The sequence below is a fragment of the Myodes glareolus genome, chromosome 11 (genome assembly GCF_982192425.1).
Source record: "Myodes glareolus chromosome 11, mMyoGla1.1, whole genome shotgun sequence".
In the NCBI taxonomy this organism is placed as follows: Eukaryota; Metazoa; Chordata; class Mammalia; order Rodentia; family Cricetidae; genus Myodes; species Myodes glareolus.
In genome coordinates this window covers 87,501,925-87,519,716 of record NC_142036.1, presented here as the reverse complement: position 1 = coordinate 87,519,716, position 17,792 = coordinate 87,501,925, and the positions used below count along the sequence as shown (strand labels likewise).

The window sequence follows — 17,792 nt, the reverse complement described above, 5'->3', positions numbered from 1 at the left end:
TCCTGCTTCCTTTCAATAAATTAAATACTAGTTTATGAAGGATATAGACTGGACCCTGCAGCACCCAGTGAATGGACCAGGTAAGATTTCATCCCTGCTCTGAGTTTGTATTAAGTACTGAAAACACACAACGTAGGCGTTCCAAGAGGACGGGGGCAGAAGGACATGTGCATAGACCTTTCCTGTTTCCACAAGGAAGCTTCTAGATCTGAGGGGACACCGAGAGGAAACTGAAAGTGAGATGTGCTTCAGAACGTTTGCCTGCTTAGGTAAACTGGTGCAGCACAGAGTGACTCCGGAGAACGGCACGGCCCGTGCGATGTCCATTCCTAGCAGCCACAGAGACACACTTCCATTGTCCAGGAAATCTGAACAATTGTGTTTCTTTGTGTGTTAGATATGAACATGCACTGAGAAGTCCTATGCTTTTCTATAAGTCACCATATTCAGAAAAACAATACCAGTGTCCTTAGGCTCCGTGGATAAGATGTTCAAAATGAAGGCCGAGACATCAGCGAGTTCTCTACTAATGGCACCTGATCTTCACAGGAAGACAGCTATTCCACAAACTCTGAGCCTCTGAAGCAAATATTCCCCCAGGCTTCAAAGATTATACAAACACTTGAAGCTCTTCTTTTGTGAGAAAAGATACCAAAAGTGGAAAATTAACTGATTAAGGACATAAGAGATGTACTCAGATACTCAAACACGATGCGCCCTTCTGTCGACAGCTCAGACGGATATGTGAACATTTAATTTTCACTTTCGTTTCCAGCTGGGAAAGGAAAAGGACTCAGCCAAGAAGTCTGGAGTGCCAATGTGCTCCTAATCCTTTGTAGCTGGCCGTCCTGAAGTCTCTGGGGGCTGACTGACTTTTCTTTCTTCTAAGAGGAAATTGAAGCCTGTTACCAACTCTCCCAAAGTCCAAGCACAGAGGCTTGTTGCTACAACCACACACTCCAGATCTTACAGGCCTGCTGTCCTAGCAAATGAGAGAGGAACAAACGCTGCAACCTGCCTCGAAACAATCCGCTGGATATACCAAGCGTACACTCTTATTTTTCTTTGATTCTCATGTGGGCATGCTCTGGGATCTGTTTCCCACTTTCTGCCAATCTACCCATCACTCCCTTCCCATTTAAGTCTTCTGTCACTGAAAAATGACACGATTGCTGTGTCTTTGGGAATGTTCCACAGCATGAGCTCCCACTGGCCCGTCTTTCCCCAGCACTGTGTTCTACAAGGCCCATCAGTGTGGTCATAAAGATGAAATGGCTGTCACCCACCCCCATTCAAGAAAATGGACAGAAAACACTTAAAATGGTTCTGAGCCAGGAGCATTTCATCCCTTATTCGCCAGCGGTAAATGAGTCAGATATGAGCTGGCCAAGAAAAGGGCTGCCTTACCCAGAATCCGAGCACAAAATGAGTCATCTCCCTCCAAACACCAATATATCCTCCAAAATAACTGGCAAGAATTTCCTATAAAAAGAATTTGCCTTTGCTCTTTCCATCCATTTAACTCTCTGATTTTTTTTTCTATTTTTTCAATTTCCTGTGTGATTACAATATTGCATTCACAACAAAGGCCCAGGGACCTTCCCTTTATTTGTGCCTGCTGAGCAGGGGGACAATTGCAAACCCTGGGTCAATCTCCCGTGCTCTCACCACCCCCCTCCCCGCCCCCACCCATGTCTCCATCATCCCGTTCATGAAAGTCATACACAGTTTAACTGAAACACAGGATCTGGTTCCGGGAGAATTGTTTTCTGTCCCTTTGTTGAGGGAAATAAAAAACCACAGAAGATAGTTCAAGTCAAACCATTCTTTTCTCTCGACAATAAAATAATCACAGTTGGTATGATCTGTCTGAAAAGGATAAACAGACAAGAAACCTGGCTTCTGCTCTGCCTTTTTGTTCACCAGGACTCAGGATTCATGTGCCCTACGTGCCCTCCACGGAAGGTCAGAGTCACGGGGAACCAAAGCTGGGTTCATTCTTACAGATTCTCAGGAGCCAAGCACATGATTTACCACAGAAAACGCAAATGTGCTTGCAGGGGCAGCGCCTGCCAAAGCGCCCAGATTTTTTATATTGGCTTGGGGTTCACAACATCTCATATTATTGTTAATTATTCAAAGCGCTGCAATTCCAGGGACAGAATTACTTAGAATTCACTTCGCCCAGGGTGGAATTCACCGCACTTTGCTGTGTTAAATGTATTCTGAAGAATAGCCTTGCTCTTTTCGATCCCACACTAACAGATGTTAGCGTCCTCGGTTTTACGGCACTCAGAAGACAGACAACTAACTGGTTTTGGCCTTGGGAATCACTGCAACACCTCTGGATTATGAACCTGGTGCAGCTCTGAGCTGGGGACAGCAGGGGGCTAGTTCATAATATCAAAGATGGAAAACACGTTTCCCCCTTGCTCTGCGTACTGCGGTACTGCGGGGAAATGCCTTCCACTTCAGTAACACACAAGTGATCTCCCCATTGGTAATCTTCCCCTCAGCTGGTTATAGCAAGAGAAAACATAGGCAGAAAGATTAAATCTCTTATTCAGTGTATCAACTGTTTGGATGCAAACAAGATGTTAAATCCATTAAACTGGGAGTATCCAGCTAAGGCAAGAAAGCCGGAACAGCTCATATTGGCGTGTTTGGGAGGTGGCAGGCTCTGATGTTACTGATGCAGGGAGCTGGAGTTCTATCTCAGCAGCAAGCCCCAGAGTCATGCCTGACATAAGCCCAAAGACAAGATGTGACCTTGCAGTCAGCTATAGAAAACACCAGTACGGCTGGGCACAGTGGACTGTAAAGAAATATTGAGTGTAGCGTCTTCATCAGGAAGAGGGAATGGGCAGGACAAGATACACACTGACAATGGTTTCTTAAAGAGCAAGCAGGCAACCCTAACTAACCTGAGGCTAGCTTTACACGCCCCACCCCAGTCTAGGTACATATGAGGACAAATCGAGAACATTCTCCTCGTGGAATGTAGAATAAAATCAGCCTCATGTCTCCTAGACTTCACACACACTCCTGTCTCTTTGGCAAGCACCTTCCATCTTTATGCACGTAGACTCAAGGAGACCCATGTATGTATACAATCCCTGATCCCTGACCGGCATCCTGTACAGCTTCACCTTCCTGTGTTCCCTTTCTTTTTTCAGAAATCATGAATGATGAGAAGAAGAAAAGAACATCTTGGAAAACAAAGATAAGGAGGGGGAAGACAGGAAGCCCCCAAGCGGTTCTTTCCACAGTCACCTGAACTAAATTGCTCAGCAAGGAGTGGTTTTCCTCACCATCTCTCTCACGCTCTCTCTCTCTCTTTCTCTGTGAGCCGTCTGCTCCAGCTCTACTTTTCCCAGGAAGAATGAAACAGTTGAGTTCTGCATAGCCTAGAGTCTATACTCTGCCATCTGTGGCTTTGGAGAAAGCAGATGGAGAAAGTAGAAGACGCAGGCAAAGAAGAAGCAGGAAGAAAGTTCCAGAATGCCAGCAATGAGTCTGGACATTCCTGGCCCCTGATTCCCCCCCATGCTGGGTCCGTACCTGCCATCTTCCTGAGCAAATGGCTGTTCCACATCGACCGTCAGAGAGGCTAGTGCAGAAACGGTCTCCGACTCCTCTTGCAGCTGAGAACCAGGCAGAGCACAGTCCCTCGCAACAGCCACCATCTTGATCGACTTCCAGTACTTGCCTAGAAAAAAAAATCCACATGTTTTGTAGGAATTTTACTTAGATCAATAGTAATCACAGTATGATTACAGGTTCAAGTCCTTTTGCTATGCAGTTGTAATTTGGTTTCTGAACTGCTATAATTAAGTCCTTTTGGGGGGACGCTAAGGATGCCAAGTTGTGAAGTACTCATGGTCCCAAGCCAAGATCTCAGCCTTGCTTGGAAAGCAATAAAGCAAGGAGTAATCTACGGTCTAATAGACTTGCTCACAGACTGACAGATGTCCCTACAACTAAATAAGCAAACCCTAGGCATCATGCCCTTTGCAAACCCTCAAGAGACCTGGAGGTAGAAGTCTCCTGGAGAAAAATGAATGAAACAGCAATGTTAGAAGTCGCTACTTGAACTATTACCTTGCTTTTTTTTTTAAATGAAGTTGGAATACCGAATGAAAAGAAAACCCAGAGATGCCAGCATGAATTGAACGGCACCTTTGCCAGAACAATCAGGTTTGTTAGTCCTGGATGTTCTTTCGTTCTCAACCTCAGGGTGTGTACTAGAACAATAATTGATTTAAAACTTTAATATATGCACTGGCTGATGTTGGAATTCATCCATTTGCCATATTGATCTTTCTTCTTCTTCTTCTTCTTCTTCTTCTTCTTCTTCTTCTTCTTCTTCTTCTTCTTCTTCTTCTTCTTCTTCTTCTTCTTCTCTCTCTCTCTTTCTCTTTCTCTCTCTCTCTCTCTTTCTTTTTCTCTTCCTTTTTGCATTTTTGGCACAGAAGAAGAAAGGGAGGGAAGTGGGTCATTTCTTTTCGAAGTTCCAGCGGATCAATGTTCCAGGGCAGAGGCAAAGGCACAGTCACTATGATTCATTTTATTTGATTTTTAAAAATTTTTAGTTGTTAAGTGTTGAGTAGTCTCAAAGATTCGGTCAAGACTGTCCACTTTCAAACTCTGTGAACTCACCAACAAGAAAGGAATTTGGCATGCCAAGGGTTTACTTATCTTAAAAACAAAAAGGTATTGTTTGAGAGTGAAGGTAGAGCCATACTGAACTGCAAAGTAAGATCACAGCCCTGGGTCCAGCTCTGCTTTTAGCCATTTTTGCCTTGTGTGTAAGACTTACTAGGATTTTGTTCTTTCCAGTTATAATTTATGAAAGGAGGATCAATCTCTCCATCCACTCTCTGCATCACACGACCTTCAGATGTAGGTACCCACTACCGCTACCCTTATGGTTACACAATTCCGGCCATAGTTTAGGAATCTCAAAGCTTTCAAATCTTACCAAACAAACAACAAGTTCACCAATGCACTTAAAAGGTTTTTTTTTGTTTTTGTTTTTTTTTGTTTTTGTTTTTTTAATGATGCTGCACCAGATTTTCTTAACTTCACTAAAGAAAGGGATGATCCTGTTGAGTTCTGTTAGTTGATGACATCAGTCCTGTCAGGTAAAACCTCAGAGCTCAGAACTACCCATGGTGATGGCAACACAAGGCTAAGTTAACAGGGGCAGAAATGATACCTGAGAAACAAGCAGAAGACAACTGAACTAAAATAGAAGGAGGTGCCTCGTGTCCCTGGCAAAGGAAGCAGGATACTACAGGGGTCTGAGAATTCTGTGGCTTATTGGGGACCATCAGCTGCTAGGTACAAGGCTGACACAGGGTGAGGTGAGCGAGACGGTTTGGTAGGCAGGGCCTAGCTAGCACGCAGTCTTGAGCCTGAGACTGCGTGCTAGCTAGTCCCTGAGAACTCAGGTTTCTTTTTAAAAAGGTTGCTCTGGAGAAACGATGAAGGGCAGGTTGACGACTGGTAAGAGTGGAAACAGGAAGATCAATTTCATATCTTGCCAACCTAGAGGTGGAAAGGACACCTATCTAAAGGCCACGAGGTTTTGGTGTAAGACTGAGGAGACGCAGACAGGGGCTTAGGACAGGATATGTCTGAGCATATTCTTCAGCAACCCTTCTATCTTTCAACTTTGAATGTTATCCCTGATTGACAGATCCATTCTAAGTCTTAAATTTTTCTAAACAATAGCGTATTATCTGACCCAAGACAGGAAATACATATGCCCTCACCAAGTAGACAGATCTGTATGGGGCTCAGGAGCTATCACTATTGAGCCTTGTTTTGGTACTCGATATCCAGGAAGGTAGTGCCCCACACTTCCTTGTGGACGATCTGACATATCTACGGCATCTGAGGGCTTGGCTTCCTTTGCCAGGCACTGTATGTTTCCTCAAGAGGAGAGTTCTTGACCATAAAATAAACAGACATATTTCCATCCACTAGATGATGAAGAAAGACATCACGGATTGTTGGCGGCAGCCTTTGAGAATGACTGACAATGGCGGCCCTTCAAACGTTACTGCATGTATGTGAGTAGCAGAAAAGCCGTAAATGGGTGAAGCTTTCTAAAATTTATTTTAACATATATGAAATATACTGCAAAGTTAAGATTAAAGTTTGACTTTATACATCACTTACTGATTTAGGCAAAGTCTATCAAAACAAAGGAATAGTCAACACTAGTAATATACAGACGGGTCACGATCTGTCTTCATAAAAGAGAAAACTTTAAATGGAGGCAGGTACGACCTGGATGGTGGACTATAGAGTCCACTCAAACCCTGTAATTTATGGAATATTTTCACATGATGTGTGGATTTTTTATTTTCAGAAACAGATGTGCAAAAAAACTTATCTAATGGCTTGGGAGTAATAACATCATTAGCACATGTGAGACATGATCCAAGATTTGCTATTGGAGATTTCAGGGTCTGCTGTTCATAAAGTAAAATATTAGTGGCCTGCCACTCCTGGGTGCTCACTCCTGTGGCAATAAAACTGGCGGAGGAAAGGGGTTTTCCACTCAAACTGTACGAACACCGTCCTCTTCTGTCATGTTCTTTATCCTCGTTCATTTCCCCCACCATGTAAATCTTCCCGCTTTTCAGCACGCTTTAAAAGAAAAGAACAATTTAGCCTTCACTATTCTGCATTTTTGTTTTTCCTGGCCAAGGGAAAGTGAAGAACGGATCTACAATAAAAGCACCAAGTGGATGGTGGAATGCAGCCAGGCCAGAGCGGGTGCAAAGTGTAGACAGTGTTCTCAGGTCAGAGCGGGTGTGAGTGTAGACGGTGTGCTGGGTCAGAGCTGGTGTGCCAGGGGGGCGTCTGGCAGGGACTTTGTGCTGGAGGAATGACCATGGGAATAAACATGTAGCTCTCAACACAAGGAGATTTGTGATGGAGATAATCCACTGACCTTGAAGCTTCCCGTCCTGGAGCCCAGGGCCACTTTGAGACTTTTGGGCCTGCCATAGCTCTCCCTTCACCATCTTGTCGGGAACCTTGGAGCTACTCAGACTGAGATTTGTAGATTTCACTTCTTTGCATTTGATGAGACCCCCTTCACCTTTCCACAGCACGCTCTCCTAGGTGGAAAGCTGCCACTGACTCCAACCACCGCGACACTTGGGGTTTGTGATACGCCCAGATCCTATCTTTTGACTATAACTTAATACTTGTTAGAATCCACTCATAGCTAAATGGAGAATTTTATGAGGATCCAAAATATTGCATAGGTATAAAAATAAAGATACTCTTAAAATTTGACGTACGAATTGAGTGACCAGTTAGTGTTTTCCCACAAACTGGTACAAGTTAGCCCAGAGTCCCACATGTGTACGGCTGGCATGGTATGCGTATGGGCTAATGCAGCCATACATCCATCCGTCTTTGGCAGGGGCAGGGTTGCCAATGCTGGTTTATGATTCAGTTTTCATTCTTCCCTCACACCTGCTACAATAATAACGGATGGTCATCTGTGATCCAGGCTCCTCTTAATTCCTTTCTCATTCTTTATTTCTGAGTTTGTCTTTTGCAAAAAAAGAAAAAGGAAAAGGAAAACCTGGGGAAGAGCCGGGTTATTATTTCAGTAAAGTTTTATGCAGAACTGAGGGTGGATGGCCATTCTTCACCCTTGGCTGTTATTATATTATACCCTTCATATTTAACCCTAAAATGAATCTCATGTCTTGCTTCTGCCTGCCTTCCCCAGTGGTGCGTGTACCTATAGTTCGGATTTTATTCATTACTTTAAACAGGTTATTTGTTAATATTTTATTAAGTTCATATTTTGTTGAACCCAATGTTGTTTTGAGTTAGGGATACTTGCCTCCTGAAAGAAGGTTCACTGGCATCTTCCAGAACCAAGTTAAATAACAAACAACTTCTCCACGGCCTATCAAGCTCCTGCCCCAGCGTTTGACAGATGCTGGAGGTGTGTGCCCACGTCAGGTTCTATCACGAGCTGACACCTTCCTGGTCATGTAGGTGCCACTGCACACTGCTCCTTAGGACGCTTCAGCTAATTTTTTCCTCTCTCTATTTTGTTTCCCCACGTCTTAGTGCATTCAGTAATATATTAAAGTTTATTCTTTTATACATATAAGAAATCTCTTTGATTTTTAGGTGGGGCCTGTTGAAGCTTCTGTCCAGTTACAGCTGAAAGAGGAAGTCTGTGGAATTCTAATTTTACTTAGGATATAGGGTGGAGACAGAGACACCTAGATAAAAAGACAATGGACTTTGATATCACAGCCCCACAGAGGAGCAAAACCTTAGGGTTTTGTTGTTGTTTGTTTCCTATTGAAAAGACCTTCAACAACATACCTGGTCTTGCGAGGTCTCAAATGGTCATGGATAGTTCACATTGCAGAGGTGTGTGGGGACCAGATATAACATACAGATACAGAGCAAGTGCTTATTCCTTAACCCAGCCTTGTGGTCTGTTCTGCCTCAGCTGATGGGGTCCTAGAGGTATAAGAAGTCGCCTACTTGAAGACATCTTAGGATGCTCTCCTCTCCAGAGCACTCCTGGCGGTAAAGAGGTTTCAGGCTCAGATGCATGCTTTACTTTCTTTTTTCCTTGGGTTTTCATTAGCTTGGATTGGTTAGTCATGTGAGTGAAAACTTTTCCAACTGCAGATTACCAAACCAAGTTAAATCTTTAAGCAGATGGAAGAATTTTTGCTTTTATTTGGGTGCATGTTAGAGTCGGAGCTCCTCCATGTGAGAGTCGGAGTCTTAGTGTTTTAAGAAAATGGCTAATTAGAAATTCAGAATGGACCTTGAATGTGTCATCTGCACACATCTGACTTGGCTGAGGTACAAGTGCGGGGTGGCGGGGTTAATAGTGGGAGAATGCCTAACACGGCTTTTCTCCACCGAAACTCTGCCTGGCCCGGGCCTGGAACATCAAGGCCTCTGTCTACAGCCAAGGGCTCTATGACAAATCACAGCTCACACCTGACAACAGGGCAGGGACTTGAAATTCTGCCAGCCCTTGCATTTTTTCCTGATTAGAGTTGTTTTCCAAGTTTACAAGGGGCTCTAGAGTGGACTCAGAGCTCTGTGGCTCCTTGGAATTCAGCACAGGGCTTCCAGACCTGACTATGGCTCAACCTCAATTAGTCTGGACAACTAAAATTCCAGTTTTTAAGTCAAATTGATTTTCCCCCTTAAGTATATTACCTTCAAAACAGACGGGGAAATGGGGGAGAGACACACAGACAGGGCAGTAGGAGCAAGTTTACTTGTGAGCTGCCAAGACCACAGTGGCTGGGTAGGAGGATGCTGGAGTAGATGGGTTTCTGTGCTTGCTTCTCCCTGCTCGTTAGCATTGTGGCAAGTCACCTGGTGTGCCTCGACTTCCCTACAGTGGTGATGAGGATAGAGAACTCACTTTATTGAGTTGTTGGGAAAAGTTAAAACCATTAGTTGATCTTAGTAGGAGTCTGAGGGTAGCACATGGCAGACAATTCGCCTTTAAGAACTTGTGTTTGAACACTGGCTAACAGCTTACAGTATTTGTCTTATATAGATCATGTCATTTAGCAGCCCTCTGTCACTTCCCTGTAGAACATGGATGCTGAAAACAAATCTCATGTTTCTCCAACACTCAAGGACTCTCGGCAAAGCTTGTTCTGAAGCCCCGCTTTCTTCTTTCCTTCCAATTCCCTTTTCCTTCACTGCCTTCAATTTCATGAGGTAAATATTGCTGTTTTCCCATTTTCAAAATCAGAAAACCTAAAGATTGTTTTTTTTCTCCATGCCAACTAATGACCTTATGCTAATTCTATTTTGAAATTGAAGCAGTCAATAATCCCTGCATATCATTTGATCCTGGTAGAGGTACAATAATCTTGTAAGATTTATTTTTATTATTTTAATTTATGTGTCTGTGTATGTCTGCTTGTGAGTTCAGATGAGCAAGGGGCCCTGACATAGGGAATCCCCTGGAGCTGAAGTTATGGATGGTTCTGAGCTGCCTGACATGGGTCCTAAAAACCAAAGCCAGGTCCTTTGGAAGACCAGCTAGTGGTCTCAACTCCTGAGCCCCCTGTCCGCCTGATCTTCCCAATGGAGGCCGGATGATGCCTTGGTCTTGCTTGAAAGCAAGCTATTCATGTCTGGAAGTAAGCAGTCCCTTTCCAACACTACACCCTCTTACTCTTCTCCCCCAGATCGCAGCAGGAAGGAAACGGAGGAGAGAACAAAAGAAAGACCAGAAAAGCAAAGGCAATCAAAACAAAAGGGTATGGCACAAAAACTCAGAGGGAAATCTGAGTTTGTGTAGGCATGAGGGTGTGTAGTCAGATCAACTACAAGATAATTTGTAGTATGATGGGCCAGCTTGTTGGGGTTTCTGTCCCGCCCAGTACCCCACAACGGCAAGTCCCAGGAAAATCACACACAGGACTCCATAAGGTTATAAACTGATTGGCCCATTAGGTCAGGCTTCTTGTTAACTCTTATAACATATGTTACCCCATTATCCTTATCTACATTAGCCACATGGGCTCAGTACCTTTCTCAGTTGGGCAGCTTACATGTTGCCTCTTCAGTGGTCTGTGCAGGAGTGGCAGAGGAACCTCTCTGCTTCCCAGAATTCTCCTGTTCTCATTGCATCACCTCTACTTCCTGTCTGGTTTTCCCGCCTATACTGCCTGCCTGGCCAATCAGCGTTTTATTAAGATATGATTGACAGAATACAGACAATTCTCCCGCATCAATAATTTACTGAGCGCATGTCGAAATGCAGAGAAAATGGAAATTTAAGTGCGCACATGGACCTTGAGGTAAAATAGTAGGCAGTTTCTCTCACATCAAGAGATACATGCAAATTCCTATTAGAAGAGGAACCATCTGGATTTCCCCTGGTCTGTCTGATGGAAATGCTTCCTCTCTGGTGGTAGAGGAATGGGAGAGGGTAGCTGGACGGGCATTGCACACGAGTGAAGACAGTGGCTGCTACCTTTATAGCCAGTGCCAACTTAGCTTCAATAGCCATTTTCAGTTATTACAGTCCATATCTTCTCTGTGAAAAGACCTGAACAGTGCATGTTCTGACCATCTGTTCTTGTGCAAGATCATCAGTGTTTATCTTGCTTTGAAAATTACTTGATTCCTATAGGAAATAGTGTATGAATAAAATCACTAAAATTAGCCTTCCTTCATCTTTGTCTAATTATTAATGTCAGTGTTTTCTTCTAAGGATACTTTTCAGAACTAGAGGTTGACCGAGGATGGGAAGGAAAATGGGAGAAAGAGAAGAGATGAGAGCAAGGAAGTAGAAGCCATCCACGCAATAGCACACGAACCACGCAGAAAGCTAGGAGGAGCAGGGGTCAGACAAAGCTGCCTCTTCATAGGAAAGTCTGTTTTCATTCTGATTTTCCTAATATGGAAGATTGCATTTGAGATTTGCTTCCCACACTGGGCTCAAGTCCATTGTATATCATTCTCCTTTGTACAAGAAAATCATCTCCTTTTTCAAATTGGCTTAAAAGTTGGGTCTACTCAGAGAACTGTATGCATCCCTGAACAATGCTCTACAATTGTGCCTTTAAAACAACAGTAGCATCTTAATTCCTCTTCTGTTGTCGTGATAAGACACCATGACTGAGGCAACTCATAGAAGGAAGAGTTTATCTGGGGCTCTGGTTTTAAAGGGCGAGTCCATGGGCATCATGACAAGGACCACAGCAGCAGGCAGGGATGGCATTGGAGCCATGGCTGTGAGCTCACATCTCATCCATAAAAACCAGGCAGAGAGAAAGAACTAACTGGGAATAGCATGAGCTTTTTGAGATGTTATAACCTGTCCCCACTGTCACACCTCTTCCAACAAGGCCACACCTCTTAATCCTTCCCAAACATTTCCACTGACTGAAGGCAAAACATTCAAAGCCCAAGGGAGACATTCTCATGCAGACCAAAGCAGCGAATCCTTAGGCCTGAATATACTTTCTTGATCCTAAAATCAAAGGGTACTATGATTATCACATAAAAGGTCTACAAAGTTGGGTGTCATATATAAAGGAAATTTTCACTAAGAAATTAAATGAAGGGAAACCATGTCTCTATACTTAAACTTCTCAAATTTTGGGGTTCCACACATGAAGATCCATATCATTTCTTATGTTTTCAGAACTTAAAAATTTGCTCTTCCAATCTGAATCACTTTAATTTTATGGAAAACTCAGTTCACGGTTCTCCCAGTCTAGTCATGGGCCAGCACTGGCATAGTAAAAGCAGTCAGAAGAGCCTGCTTCCCACCATGCTCTGCAGAAGCATGGGGAACTTCAGGGTCACATGGATGCTCTGAGCTGGAAGCATGTGCTTTAGGACAGCGTGCACACACATGAGGGTCCTTTATCCTGCTCTGGGCTGAAAGCATGTGTTTTAGGACAGCGTGCACTCACACAGGACAGACCTTTATCCTGCTCTGGGCTGGCACTGCCCTGACAACACTTGCTGGTGATTATGGCTGTGCAATCAAATACTGAACTCAGGTCTGAAAAACATTTCTTCCACGATTAGCCGGGGAATGGCAGCACAAGAAAAGTAGCTTTGTGTCTTCACAGAAGGACCTATGAAGCAGGAGAAAATGTGCCCTCATGCACTTTGGTTTCTTCACTCCTTTGAAGCAAGGATGCTTGGCAGGTATAATTATATTAAGCTATCTAAGAAAAAGCAATCTAGCCAAAGTAAAAAAAGAAACAGAAAAAGAAATTGCTAATTTATTTCAGGTATTTGCAAAGCAGCAGTGCATGCCAGTCTTGGCACTGAAGTTTCAGCAATTAAGAAACAACAAGCCAAACTATCAGTGAAATGGCTTCTGCTGGGAAAGACCATAAAATCAAGTGAGCACACGCTATAGGGCCTCCTCTTTAAGACCAAACACTATGCCTTTGCCTCTACATACCGCATTTCTTTCTTCGTTCTTTCGCCGACAGACAGTCGGGCTTTATTCTAAATAGTGTTGTGATGAACATGTCAATGCCAATAATGGTAGATATTTTAACAATTATTTTTGATAATATTTAAAAGTGAGATTACTAGAATAATATGTGGTAATTTTACTTTCAACTTTTAAAGGAAAAAACTTTAAAAAATATATTGCTAGCCATATACTCTCACTTCTTTGCAAAGACAGCGGACCCTTATATACAGTTCACTGCCATGAGAGGTAAGTAGCCTGCAGTCTATCAGGAGAGGGGGCTCCACCTGTCGGGGGAACTGACTGCCCTGCTGAATCCTTACAAGGCTTTCCTCTTGAGCTGAATAGGACCACAGGGATGATCCTGCTGCAGAATATGAAAGGCATGTGTCCAGGCAGTGGGCCAAGGCTAATCACAGCGTCCAGCACCTGCACACCCTCAGCTGGGGGGCTCCGTTCTCAAAAGGAAATCCACAGAAGGACTGCCAGCACCTTGCTGTGTGTCTGGGGACAGAACTCTCTAGGAACTTGCCTGAATGCTTCCCACATGGGAAGGCCTACGTCCCAACATTTACATGGCTCTAAATTGGAGCACAGAGGAATCCTTCAGAACCTGGGCTAGGAGGTGGGCTAAAACTCAAACACCTCCTTGAGCTGAAAGAAGGACCCTTGTGGTACGCACTAAAGAACAGAACCCTTGTTAAAGAAAGGCTCCTTTCGGGCCTGTTTCCTAGGTGTGAGGTCCATGGCCTCAGAAGGACCCCTGCTTCTTGGACCACTTTTCTAATGCAGACTCAGAAATTCTTAGCAACATTCTAATAAGGAAGGAGTAATGTGTTTTTGTTTTTGTTGGTTTGTTTTTTAATTCCAAAAGGCTTGTTTACTACTTTCCACGCAGAACCAGAAATGAAGAACCTGGTCAAGGATCCAGACTACTCCAGGGCACTTAGTGTGGAAAACTGGGATTTGAATCGTGGAGAAGTAAAGAATACAACCATATTTTGTAAGAAAACTGAGTACTCTATGCTGAACACAAAGCCCATCGTTTTAATTTCCCTCGTCAATATGAAGTTTTAGACCCCAAATACCCTCTTTACTTTGCTGTTCCACGGTCATTCTTCATTCTTGTTCCTTTAGTTTGAAAGAACAGCCTAACAACCACACACACTTAGAACCAACAGAAATGCTGCATAGTGCGGAAAGACCGTGTCTTCCAGATTTCACTTCTCCCCACATGAAAATGTCCCCTCCAGACTTGGGTCTGCCTGTCCCTTTACGATCCCATCCCAACACCATTCATCTCCCTCTAACTCATGATTTAAAAATTTCTATTAATCTCTTAGTGGTTATTTTTATCATTAGAACTTTGTCATCAGAACTGGTTATGTTCTGGAAGGGTCCAGGGAAAATGTGGGCCTCTTGTTAAAAACTTACTGAGAATTTGAAGACAGCGGCACAAGAATCTTAACCTGAACATGGGTCATTCCATGAATGGGATCTGCGTGAGCACAGGCCAAAGGGCCGTGGAGCCCAATGCTCTCTGTCCAGATTGTGAAATATACCCTTTCTTTTTTTATTATTTTTTTAATGTATTTTACATACTGACCACAGCCTTCCCTCCCTCTTTATCTCCTGTTCCCCAGTCTGCTTCCCTTTTACTCCCCCTCCATCTCCATTCAGGAAGTGGCAGGCCTCCCATGGGAGTCAACAATGCATGGCATATCAAGTTGAGACAGGACCAAGTTCCTCCTCCTGCATCAAGGTTGGGTGAGGCAGCCCAGCTTGGGGATTGGATTCCTAAAATCCAGCTCAAGTGCCAGGGACAGATCCTGATCCTACTCCTAGGATCCCACAGACCAAGCTACACAACTGTTACACACATGTAGAGGCCTACGTTGGTTCCATGCCCTAACTAGCTCTCAGTTCAGTGTCTGAAAGCACTCATGAGTTCAGGTCAGCTGTCTCTGTGGGTTCCCTTGAACTTGACCCCCCTTCCCCACAGTGAGCTCTGGAAGTCCTATTAAAGAGAGAGAGGAAAGATTGTAACCCTTTGTTTAAGCGATAACCATTAAATGAGTTGCCTGGCATCCACACGATCCTCCTTATCTCCTTTCAAAACAAGGGTCAGACATGAACAAGCTATGTGCTAGGGCAGACGAGCATCTCAACGCTGGTCTTTGGAGATAGTCAACTCCTGGACCTTCGCTTTACCCCAGGAAGTTTTCTCTTTAGTATTTGAATATTTATTTTTCTGTGTAGTACAGGGGTGTGGGAGAGCAGTGGGCTGTATTCTGCCGTCTGGCTAGCTTAACCCCTGAAATAACCACGTGGAAATTGTATTAATTAAACACTGCCTGGCCCATTAGCTCTAGCCTCTTTTTGGCTAATTCTTACGTCTTGATTCAACCCATTTCTAATAATCTGTGTTCACCACAAGGTCCTGGCTTACTGGGAAAGATTCAGCATGTCTGACCTGGCAGCTGGCTCCATGGTGGCTCTCTCTGACTCTGCTTTCTTCCTCCCAGAATTCTGTTCTGTCTTCCCCACCTACCAGAGTTCACCTTATCAACTAGGCCAAGACAATTTTCTTTATTCAACCAATGAAATCAACACAAATACAGAAGGATCTCCTACACCATTTCCCCTTTTTCTGTTTAAACAAAAAAGAAAAACTTTCATTTTAACATAGTAAAATTATATATAACAAAACAGTAATCAAGCAAGAATTGCAGTTACAATATTTATATTTATTTTAACTTTTATCATAACAAAGGAAAACTATAACTATCTATTCTTCAACTCCATCAAAGACTCCAGAAGGATATAATATCACCTAAGTAAACAAGAAGTAAACAACTTCCAAAACTCCAGAAATGACAGAGACATCTCGCTGCCTGGACAGTCACCCAAAGTTTTTCTGTACCGTTGGGGCATCCATCTTCAGCCTTCAGGCCCATAGTATCTAGCAGACATTTCCATGAAGCAGGAAATTTCAAAAACAGTTCAGTCACTTTCTGTTGTGTCCTGCAGAATGTCTCGCAGACTCTTTCATGAAGCAGGAACCCTGAAGGACCATCTTAACTTTAGGCAAGTTCAGCAGTCCTCTCTCTGTGGGATCTTTGTGTCCAGCTTATGCAACAGTCCAGGCAAGAGCAATTTCTTGCCCAAATGGCTAACCAACTCCATAAGGAGCCTCTTCAATGCTAATCTTCCTCTTGAAGTAGATTGGTGCTGCCAGGAGCAGACGTGTCTCAATGTCATGAAAATCCCTAAGTTATTAAAACATTAAATGCCATATTCTGTAGTCTTTGAAAGATATGAAGAATGCCTATCTGAAATATATCTATGCACATCTAGAAAATCTAACTAACATGAATACAAGCTTGACTATTATCAATGATTATCCATTAACGACCTATATTTCCTAATTATACATTATATTTTTAAATGAATTACACAATCACAATACCTTAATTAAGAGCAGAAATATACATATACATAAAACAGGTTTGACCTTAAATTTATATCAATAAAGCAAAATTTATACCAATGCAAATTTTTCATATCTATATCATATCCCCGTTTAAATGTAAAAGAACATTTATAAACAATATTTGGGAATATGGGTGCAGTTATTTCTCTCCAAACTGCTTTGAGAATTGTCTGTATTTTGTCAATCATGTTTTAAATAAATGCTGATTGGCAAGGCAGGAAGTATAGGTGGGTCACCCAGACAGGAAGTAGAAGTGGGGCGATGAGAACTGGAGAATTCTGGGAAGGAGGAAGCCCATTCCTCCAACTCCTGCCCAGATCACCGAAGAAGCAAGATGTGAGCTGCCCTGCAGAAAAAGGTACTGAGCCATGTGGCTAACATACACTAAAATAATGGGTTAATATAAGCTACAAGAGTTAACAAGAAGCCTAGCTAATGGGCCAATGCAGACTCTCTGTGTGATTTTCTCTGGGACTAAACTGCTGGGGGACTGGGTGGGAGAGAAACTCCTGACAAGCAGGCCCACATGTTATAGAATGGCTCCCATGTGGATAACTGCATCCACAGAAAGTCTGAGAAAGCTTGGGAAAGAATAGAGTAAAGCATGGCTTCTTGGTAACAGCAATTTCTCAGGTCTGCTCTGCTTGCTAGACAAGCAAGTGCTCTCATTTAAGAGAGGCTTCCTGACTCACCTTTGGCTGCAAAACCCTGCAACTCTTTAAGAGATCCTGCCACGAAACACTTAAATGATATTGATGAAAAGCTGACTGCATGCTTTTCAGTTTTCAGCCGTAGCAGGAAAAAAGCTGCACCATTTTAAAATGCTGGCTTTCTGGGCCGTCCTGCCAGGGCAAACTCTGACTCTTTCAGGCAGGCAGTCTGACTACAAAGCACTTGAGTGTGGTCTGTGAGCAGAATGTTGCAGCTTGCTTGCTGGCAGGGACCTTGAAACACTGGAGAGTTGTGTCCATAAACGTGGCTACAGCAGGTACCTCAGCCAGAAGGCCAAAATCTCAGAAAGCTAAGGAATGGGCTGGATCCAGCCACCAAAGCCACAGCTCTAATCCTCTCCATACTGCTTAGCAAATTAAAGACTCTTGTTGTCAGAAAAGGAGAGACATACAGTAAAGAGAAATTCAAAGACAAGGAAAATCTCTAAATGTTTTACAGTGTGTTAAAAATATACAGGCTTAATAAAAGGGTTAAAGTCCTTAAAAATAAAAATAAAAAAGAAAGAGAGTAGTAGGGTATGGTGGTACACACCTTTAATCCCAATGCCTGGGAGGCAGAGGCAGACAAATCTCAAAGCTT

At 43.3% G+C, this 17,792-nt stretch overlaps 1 protein-coding gene across 1 annotated transcript in view; it reads right to left on the bottom strand.

Annotated features, from left to right (window-relative positions):
* LOC146892441 (histone deacetylase 5-like) overlaps nucleotides 1–17,792 on the bottom strand; it is a 157,823-nt gene that overhangs the window by 21,544 nt on the left and 118,487 nt on the right. The window contains exon 7 of the mRNA XM_087911834.1: nucleotides 3,562–3,709. Coding sequence (XP_087767960.1) covers nucleotides 3,562–3,709 — 148 coding nt within the window. The remainder of the gene's footprint in view (nucleotides 1–3,561; nucleotides 3,710–17,792) is intronic.